This window comes from Sminthopsis crassicaudata, chromosome 6 (assembly GCF_048593235.1).
Source record: "Sminthopsis crassicaudata isolate SCR6 chromosome 6, ASM4859323v1, whole genome shotgun sequence".
Taxonomy (NCBI): Eukaryota; Metazoa; Chordata; class Mammalia; order Dasyuromorphia; family Dasyuridae; genus Sminthopsis; species Sminthopsis crassicaudata.
In genome coordinates, this window is record NC_133622.1 from 207,109,743 (window position 1) to 207,119,671 (window position 9,929).

Here is a 9,929-nt window from a genome sequence, read left to right on the forward strand (position 1 = left end):
CCGAATGATCCAATTTGGTTTCCTATATTGGTCAAATAACCAAATAATGAGCAAGTCTCCACTTCATTTAATGCAACAGAAATGAGCCTTTGTGTAAAATCATTCTCAGCAGAATGAGTTAAAGTCCTCTTAACAGCCTCATAAACCATGGAAAGTGCAATTTTATCATGGAAATTTTATGCAGCCATAACTATTATTGCCCTAGCAGGCAAACTTGGGCATTTAGCATGTTACATTCAACACAGAAAAACTATACAGCCTATTAAATATGGCACATACATAACTTATTGTTTCCCCGAGCCCATTATAGAAGCATAATGTGATAATAGGGGAAAGGCATTCATCCCAGCTCAGAACTTGGGCTCCACCCACCTAGCAATAAGGCAATCTAACAACATGGCGAGTGATTAGGTTTGCCATGATCATAAATAAACATAGAATGCTCTGGGAAGTATTGGAGAAGCAGCACGGAGTGATAGAGCACAGGATGCAGAAGAAGATGATCTCGGTTCATATTCTGGCTTTTATAGGCTCAGATAAGTCACTCTTTTCCGGATCTTTGTTTCTTCTCTATAAAATAAGCAGTTTGGACGAGGCAATCGCTATGATCCCTTCCAGTTCTAAATCAGTGATCTTATGATGACCTTTTAGTCTGGCCTCTGCATTGCACATGTGAGAAACTGAGGCCCAGGAATGCTGCAATTGTAAAGTTACACAGTTAGTAGAATTAGAGATTTAGGACGAAAAGGGATTTTAGAGATCACCTAGTCTATCCCCTTCCCATTTTACAGATTAGGAAACTGAGGTCCGGAGACTTGCCTTGATATAGGATCACTTGCTAGATTATAAAATCCCTGAAAGTAAGGATTGTTTTGTTTTTTCTATTTGCATTCCGGGTGCGTAGTCCACTGTCTAGAACAAAGCAGACATGTGCAAAATGCTTATTGATTGATTGGCTAGAGTCTTTACATAGTTAATGAATTCTGAGGTGAGATTCAAAGCCAGGGTTTCATGATACCAGTGCTCTAGCCATTATACCACACTGCTTCTAGCAGAGTAGGGACTAGAATCTCCCAGGCTACAATGCAATAATGATATAGCTCATCAAAGTTTACTTAGATTATTTCACACAACCCTTTGAAATAACAGCTAGGGAAGTAATTCCCCAGGATTAAATAACTAGTAAGCATTTGAGGCAAGATTCAAATCCAATTTTTTCCTGCCCTCACATCAAATACTCTCTTAACTATACCAAACTGCCTCTGTAAATTACTTAGTCCCTACCTTTTTTTTTTTTTTTTTAACTTGAAAGGCTATTGTGAGGATCAAATGTACCAGAACACATTTTGCAAACCATACAGAGCTAGGCAGAATATAAGTATTAATTGCTGTTATCACCAAACCAGACGACAGGATCAATCTGTAATGCAATTACCTGGTACTTTACTCACATCTTCCATCAACAACTTAACACTGAAGGTAACTTGTGGTATTAACAAGAAAAAAAAAAAGGATGATATTAAAACATTTTAAAAGTAAAAGAAAATGAAACAACTTGGGGATTTAATTAAGATCAGATATTCAGACTGTGTCACTGACCACTCCATATTCCTATCTTTCCATCACTAGTTTTGTCTTTTTTTTCCCCTAGCATCATGAAACAATTTAAACTAAACCCTCACAATACTCTTAGCCAATGCCCATTATGGAACACTAACTAGTGATTTGAGTAACATCTGGCCATCACGGATAATTTAGCCACAAAATGAGACATGGCCACACTTTAAATTTACATATGGTCAATCAAGTCATTCCCAGATCCCTTCTAACACCAATCCCTGTTTGGAGTTAAAGTTTCAAATGCCAATTCAAGTTTTATAGAAAATGGAAAAAACTTTCAACACTGAAATAAAATACAGGGTTAGCTTCTTTCTTCCTGGTAGGAATCCACTAGATTTTGACTAGAAAATGAAACAAGTTAAAGGAAATGGATGAGTCAGCCTTGAGAAAGGCCAGGGTTCGAATAGTCATATTTCTCTGAGAATGGAGGCAGGATTAGCTGAGCCAACTCTGAAATAATTAAGTTAATGCTGAAGTGCTACTTTATTGGACTATCTGGCCCCCTCCATCCTATCACTCCATTCTAGAACCCTTTGACAGAAGTCAGAAAATAGAAAATGGGAGTACCAGAATCTGGACCATTTTTGTGTGGGCTCGGAATCAAACCTAGATTGTAAAATGTGGGATTCACTGGAACAGCTGCCTTTAGCCATAGGATCATGGGATTATAAAGTCAGGGCTCACAGATCTAAATTTTCCTCTTACTAGATATGAAGCAATAAGAGGCTTAGAAAATTAAGTGACTTGGCCAAGATGTAGAATCAAGATTCACCTTTATATTGGGATTTCCTCAATTCTATGTGGACTCCATTTAATATGACCAAGTCACCTCTTAAGATCTCTGTTTCCTTAAATGTAAAATCAAGAGGAGGATTTAGACTAGATGGTTTGAGTTGATTTCCAGATGATTTTGTAAGATTTCTTCTAACTAAATCTTTTTGATCTTTTGATATAAGCTGGCCTAGTCCATATCCCAAATTGGAAGATGTAATAGTGACTCCCAACATAACCCAGGGCTAGGAAAAAATAAAAGAACTATTCCCTTTGGTGAAAAACATCTTCATATTTAAGCAAAGTGTTACATCTAGTATTCTGGGTAAGGTGGAGTTCACACAACTTGGAAACTTTTCCCATAGACTTGCCTTCAGATCAGGGGCCATGACATGAGAAAGCAGTTTCACAGAACCAGCAACCCCAACAATACTATGAAAGGTCCATTTGGCAATGGACCAAACTATTGGAGAGGGTCCTGGAACTTGCAATACTAGTAGCCGTGTCCTTGGAATCTTGCTCAAACTCTAGATTACCTCATGTCTCAGAAGCTCACTGTCCCACAGAGGCCTTCAGCACCTCTCCATTGGCCTGCTGGAACCAGCTCTTAGTTAGGATACCAGTTTTCGGTATTCCCACCTCTACTCTGTACATAGCTGCCAACACAATCTTCCTAAGGCCAGAAAAATCACTCCTTTACTCAAAAATTTTCAGTGGCTCCTATTACCTTGAGGATAAAATCCACACTCCTCAGCTTGACATTTCCAGCCCTCCAGATAGTAATCTGGCTCCAACCTACATTTCCAGACTATTTCACATTGCTTTCTTGTCCATTCTCTAAGTCTCGGCCAAACTGGACTTCTATTTCCAAATTCAAAATTCTATTTCCTGCCAGTGTTTTTGCCTGATATTCCTATGCCTGGAATATATTCCTTCTTCATTTTTGCTTTTTAAAGTATTTCTCTTCTTCCTATGGGAAGGAAGCTTTTACTTCTCTCCTTCCCTCCCTCCCTCTCTCTCTGACTCTTGTCTCTGTCTCTATCTCTGTGTCTCTGTCTCTCTCTCTCTAATTTATTTATTTATATGTGCTATCCCTCAGTAAACTGTAAGCTCCCTGAGGACAGGGACTGCTGTGTTTGTACCTCCAGAACCTGGCACGGTGCCTCGAACAGTACGAATGCTTAATCAATTACGGCAGAGTCATTCAGGTGAGAGACTCTGAAGACCTAACCTCATTTGGGAGGCCCAGAGGCAACAGTATTTATGACTTCTTTTTCTTTGCTCCAAATAGTACTTGGGTTAATAATAAAGACCCTAACCTTCCCAGGATTCTTTTCGATCACCAGTTCCGCTTTGATAGAGGCTGGAAGTAGCCACAGGGCACCAGGTAGAGGAGAAAGCACCTGGACGCAGGGATGAGCTCATCAGCAGGAAATCCCAGCTCCGGTGAATCACCGAATAGCAAATGGGGGCTGTCATCCTCAAGCTTTCCAAGAAAAGGCTGCGGCGACTTCTTTCCTGAGTCCGGTCAGGTCTATTTAATTCCCTCTCCGAAGGCCGGGTGGGTACCTAGCCCCAGAGCCTGGGCCATGGCCACCTGCTCTTAGGAGAGTGCCCGGCGCCTAATTTGTGCAGGTAAACGCTAGTTGACTGACTGCCTGACCCGGGGCAGGTGAACTCCGCCCTCCCGGCCGAGCCCTCTAACCGGCCCCCAGCTGAGCTCGCTCAGGCTTCAGGCTCCGGAGCCTGGAAGCGGGCTGCTCTGTGGTCCCCGCACCCACCTCCTCCACGGCGCTCTGCAGCTTGTGCTGCGTGTCTTCCATTAATTCCTCCACTTCGCGGAACATCTCATCGAGCGTGGCTTCCTCCTGGGGGAAGGTGAGGGCGGGCGGGGGCCCTTCCCGCAGGGCCTGGGAGGTGGGGAAGGGGCCCATGGGGGAGGGGCTGCTGGGCAGGGCGGAGGAGGCCGGGGCAGCTCGCCCGGCCCCAGCCAGGAGCCCGAGCAGCAGCAGCCTCGGGAGCAGCAGCATCCTCTCGAGCAGCAGCATCCTCAGCGACTGCCTGTGCGGGAAAGCGCCGGGGGTGACTCAGGTCCCGCTGCTCCCTGTCCCCGCGGTTCGCTGCCTCCCCGACACCCTTCCCCTCCCCTACAGCCGGTCAGCCTTCCTCCTTTCTACCCAGCTCCAAGGAGATGCTCTAGGCCCTGGCTCGGAGCCCAGCCCTAGTCCCGGCCCCGACCCCCCTGCCAGGGCTGGCCCTGTGGACTCCGTGCCTCGCTCCCCAGCTCCCTCTGGCTTTCCTCCAGGGAAGTCCCCCTCCAGTCCTGCTCCTTCTCCTTCCCTTTCTCCGGGTCCCCCTCTAATTCCTCCCCTTCCTTTCACGCTCCTCCCAGCCTTTCCCCAGGGATGCCCCCCGTCTTTTCCTTGAGACCCCTCCCAGCGCCGTCTCCCTAAGTCCCCTTGCAGCCCTTCTCCCTGCCTCCCCATTAACCTCCAATCTCCCTTCCAGCTCTCCTCCATCCTGCCCCTTCCAGCCCCTCCCTGGGGATGCCGGGTCCTTTCAGAGCTGTCTGGCCTCCCTTCCTTCATCCTACCTCTACCTTCCCTCCCTCCCATCAGGGTTACCTTTCATTTTCCCCCGCCCCTGGTTCCCTTCAGCTGCTCTCCAGGGGTGCCCCCAGTCGCTACTTCAGAGTCCTCCCCCTCCTCCAGGCGCTGCCGCCGTCCCCACCCTCCCCGCCCTGAGCCTCCCTGCCGAGCTGCTTCCAGCCTCCAGCCCTCCGTGCCTGGTCCCCGGGGATGCACTCTCGCCCCCTCCCCCGGCTCGCTCGCCCCCTCCCCCGGCTCGGGCCTCCGCCGCCGCCCCCCGGATCGAGGTGGCCTTGGCCGGACTGACCTGCGCTTCCCCGAATGGCCGCCGCCGCCGCGGGGAGAGCTGGGCGGCTCCCGCGGGTGTCCGGAGCAGGAGGCCGGACCCGAAGGACAGGGAGATGCGGCGGCTGGTACCCGCCTGCGGTGCGTCCGCAGCTCTGCTCGCCGTCAGCCTGCCCGCCCGCTGCCGGCCGTCCGATGGGAGGCGGGCCGTCTGCGCAGCCCTCCGCGATTGGCTGGAGCCCGGGCACTCCCGGGGCGGTCCGAGATGCCTGGGAGAGGGGCGGGGTGGGGAGGGCTGAGGGGTCCCGGGGCTCCGACCAACGTAGCAAAACGCTCCCGCAATCACTGAGGCAAGGGTGCTTCAGGCAGCGTGGCCGGAGCCGCCCATAGGGACCCAGCGCCCAGGGCCTTATTTTCGAGGTGGTAAAGGTGCGGGGGAAGGGGGAACCTGGCCTGAGAAAAGGGGAAGCTACGCTCTAGTGGCAATTCTTCCACTAACTGGCTGTATGACAAGTCCATTCCCTCCTTTCTCCTCATCCCAGCCCCTGCCTCAGTTTCCCTAACCCAAAGAGATTAGACCAAAGTTTAAGCTTAACAAAATCCCCAGATACTAACCCCACCCCACAGTCAGTGTAGACCAGGGACACCCAAGGACTTTCACACGGGCACTTCAAACCCTACCTCATCGTGACATTAAAGCGGGAACAAAATTAGCAATGGGGCAAGAGGTGGGGAGTGGGGGGGTGTCACCTTTCTAAGTCACCGGCCTAAAAGGAAGCGCCACCACTAAGAACCAGAGAATCCAGCATCAGTACAGGATCAATCCATACCATCCACACATCATTTTCTTGCTTGAAGACTCTCACCTGAGAGGGCAGCATAGAGTAGTGGAGGGAGAATCTGCCCCTAAGTAAAAAAAAAAAAAAAAAAAAAAAAGCTGAGTTCAAGGCCCCCATATGACACACCCTAGTTGTGTAACTTTGGGCAAATCACTCAAGCCTCTCATGACCCACAGAAAACTCTCCAGGTTGAAGAAAAGGTACCAAGCTGTCTTGGGAGAATTCCCTGCCTTAGTAAATTCACAGCTCCAGATTCTGATGGCTCCTCTAACAGAGCAATGATCTGGACAGAGTAGAAATGAACTGGCCATCTCTCCCTCTTTCTCTATAAACATCATCATCTCTCCCCCTCAAAGCTCCCCCTTTCCCAAATTTCCCCATTACTATGGAAAGTAACACTATCCTCCCAGGTTCATAAGTCTTCTCTCTCTCTCTCTCTCTCTCTCTCTCTGTCTCTGTCTCTGTCTCTGTCTCTGTCTCTGTCTCTGTCTCTGTCTCTCTGTCTCTGTGTGTGTGTGTGTTTCTCTCTCTATCTGTGTGTGTGTGTTTCTCTGTCTGTCTGTCTGTCTGTCTCTGTCTCTCTCTCTGTCTCTCTCTGTCTCTGTCTCTCTCTCTCTCTGTCTCTCTCTCTCCTCCCCTATTCCAATCAGTTGCCAAATGCTGTTGATTTTTACCTTTATAACATATTTTATATGTGCCCCACCCCCGGCCTCTGACTCTCACCATCCTGGGGCATGTTTGCATTACCCATGCCTGGATTATTGTAATAGCCTCCTGAATGATCTCTCTGACTCATCTATCCCCATTCCAAACTCCAATCAGATACCAAGTTTTTCCTAAATCGAAGTCTGGGTCATCTCCGATCTAACTCAATAAACTCCAGTGGCTCCTATCATCTCAAGGATCAAAGATAAAATCCTCTGTTTGGCATCCAAAGCCCTTCATATACTGGTGTCCTCTACCTTTCCTTTCATCTTACACTCTACTTAGCCTTACATACTCTTCTATTCAATAACTTCCATGTTGTCTCTTAAACAAGATACTTCATCTCAGTTTTCTGTGTCCTGGAATTCTCTCTCTCTTCCTTTCCACCTCCTGGTTTCACTGAAGTCTCAGTTAAAATCTCACCTTCTTCAAGAAGACTCTCTTCATCTCTCTTAATCCCAGTGCCTTCCAAGATTATGTCCCATTTATCCTGTTTATACCGTTTGTACGTAGTTTTACATGTTGTCTTTCTCACTAGATTTTAAACTCCTTCATGGCAAGACTAGGTTTTTTTTTTTTGTTTGTTTGTTTGTTTGTTTGTTTTAACCTTCTTTGTAGTCTTAGCTCTAATTCTGGAGCCTGGCACATTAATAGGTGCTTGTTGACTTTATTTAACAAGACGAAGAGATGGAGAAGGATTCGGTACTATTGAAGCACTGGGCCCAAAGAATCCCCTGTTCGTGGATGAGAGAGAGCAAGGAGAACTCAACATTTTCAAAAACAAATATTAAGAAAAAATAATAAAAATAAAAGAGAAAAATAGATCCAAAGTTCAATGTCAGTTTCAAGAAAAGTCTCTAGCAGTCCAGAACTATTTAACTTTTTTTTTTTTAATCAATGCTTTGTATAAAGACAAAGATTGTGTGCTAGTGAAATTTATAGATGGCATGAAGCTAGGATCTACAGTTAAAACTTTAGATAACTAAGTGTTGGGATCTAAATTTAGGCCAGACTAAAGTGATGGGTCTAAAAAGACTCCATAGATATAAATGTAAAGCATATAATGAATGGTTCAGTCTTGGGATCATGAAGACTTGAGTTGAAATCTTAACTCTAAGACTGTGGGCAAGTCATTTAACTTCTCAGCGAATCACACACTCCAAGGCAACTCTCCAAGATTATCAGTTGCAGATACTTACTGTTGCAGATAAGTGAGAAAGAATTTCTATGCTGGATGTCTCCCACACTGATGAAATAACACCACAAGTCTAGACAGAACTCCCCCCCCCCCAAAAAAAAGAAGTCTTTCACTTGAGTTAAAAAATTCAGCTTTAAAACTATTTCTCTAAAACTTCGATATATAGAAATTCATGCAAAAAATCAGAGCGGGGGGAAGAGGTTATTGGCCTGCAAGCTCAACGGGTATCAACAACATGGCATGGCAGCCCAAAAAGCTAGAGTGACCTCAGGCTTCCTTAAAAGGGCAGAAAAGAAGCAGCCTGCCGTAGCAAAGTGACCATTGACCTCAATAATCATGGTTATTTGCCTTGCTTCTGACAATATTTCCCCAGATTACTTTCTAAGACTCTGAACTATAAAGAAGATGCCCATCCATATTGGTAGAAGGAGGTTTTTATAGATAGAAAAAAACACAATCTAGTTATATAGAGATAGAGATAGGTAGACAGACAGACAGATAGATAAAGGGATATAAATATAAATTTGTTGTCATTTGTTCATTGAAAGGAGGAGTGAACTTTTAGCCTGTTAATCAAAACTGGTTTATTGAACCTATCAACAAACATCTATTAAGCTTCTGACGTGTGTCAGATGCTGTAGTAAGTTTTAGGGATACACAAAAGACAGTCCCTGTCCTCCAGGAGCTTACAATCAAATGGGGAAGGCAACATGCAAACAAATATAACCAATACAAGGTATATACAGAAGAAATATGAAATAATTAACAAAAGGAAGGTGCTAGAAATAAAAGGGATTGGGAAAGTCTTCTTATACAAGAAGGGATTTTTTTTTTTTTTTTTTTTAGGACTTAAAAAGAAGTCAGAGAAGCCACTAGAGAGAAGTTGGGAAGGGAGACTATTACGGGCATGGAGGACAGCCAATGAAAATGCCTGGAGCTAAGAAATAATGGCTTGTGACAGGAAGAGCAAGGAGGGCCCTCTGGGGCCAGGATTAGAATAATATCAGGGAGTAAAATATATGTAAGAAGACAGGAAAGGAGGGGATTCAGTTATAAAGAATTCCTTTCTAGAGTCTCTGTATGATTAAACAAATAGATTTTATTTATATACAAAGTATTTATCACATAGTAGATACTTAATAAATGCTTGTTCCCTTCCCTTTTTAATCTAGCTTCAGACTTTAAGAGAAACACATCTATCTCTAACAAATGTGTTAGAGCTCCCTCGTTCAAATGAGGTAGTACTATTCACTAAGGAGATAAGAGAAACAAGTTAACTCTAATTTAAAGTACCTATCTTTTCCCCTTCCCTGCCTCCCAGCACGTGTCCTAAACTGGGACATGCTTGGGATTGGGGCCCAACTTAGAAATGGAGGAAGAGAAAACATGGATGTTAATGCAGAGAGTCGGGCAGAATTCTGAAAGCCTTCAGTACAGTCATTTTCCTGAGATCTTCAGTTAAGAAGAGCCCTATTATATATCTCTGTTGTGAGGAACTTGCTGGCACAGAGTTGGTTCCCATTGATAAAGTCATGGTTGCTCCCCGAAGCTTACATTCCCTTTGATCATCTCTCCCCCTTCATTAGGTTGTAAGCTAGGCCAGAGATGTTTCGAAATGAAATATCACAGAGACTCACCCTATAAGACACTAAACATTATCCAACATGCCATGACTCAGGAGGAAAAATTAATGGCACTCAGAGGCTGATTAAGAGATCTGTAAGGAGAATGGACTCTATAATAGCTAGAATCCCAAGCACTTTGGCCAAGTGCAGGTATCCTGGGAGAGGAGGCAGGAGAAAGGATGGGTCCTTTGAACACTAGTTAACTCTAGGAGGCCCTTAAACTACAGTAGGGGTCCAGAAGGAACACTTTATTACTGAGCCCCCTCTCTGAGGGACTGTCTTTTGCCTATTTTTGTAT

At 45.4% G+C, this 9,929-nt stretch overlaps 1 protein-coding gene across 1 annotated transcript in view; it reads right to left on the minus strand.

Moving 5' to 3' along the window:
* DKK3 (dickkopf WNT signaling pathway inhibitor 3) overlaps positions 1–5,495 on the minus strand; it is a 64,064-nt gene extending 58,569 nt beyond the window's left edge. Inside the window, exons 1-2 of the mRNA XM_074276786.1 lie at positions 5,287–5,495; positions 4,173–4,452 (exon numbers count right to left, since the gene is read on the minus strand). Coding sequence (XP_074132887.1) covers positions 4,173–4,439 — 267 coding nt within the window. The 5' untranslated portion in view covers positions 4,440–4,452; positions 5,287–5,495. The remainder of the gene's footprint in view (positions 1–4,172; positions 4,453–5,286) is intronic.
* Positions 5,496–9,929: the final 4,434 nt, after the last annotated feature.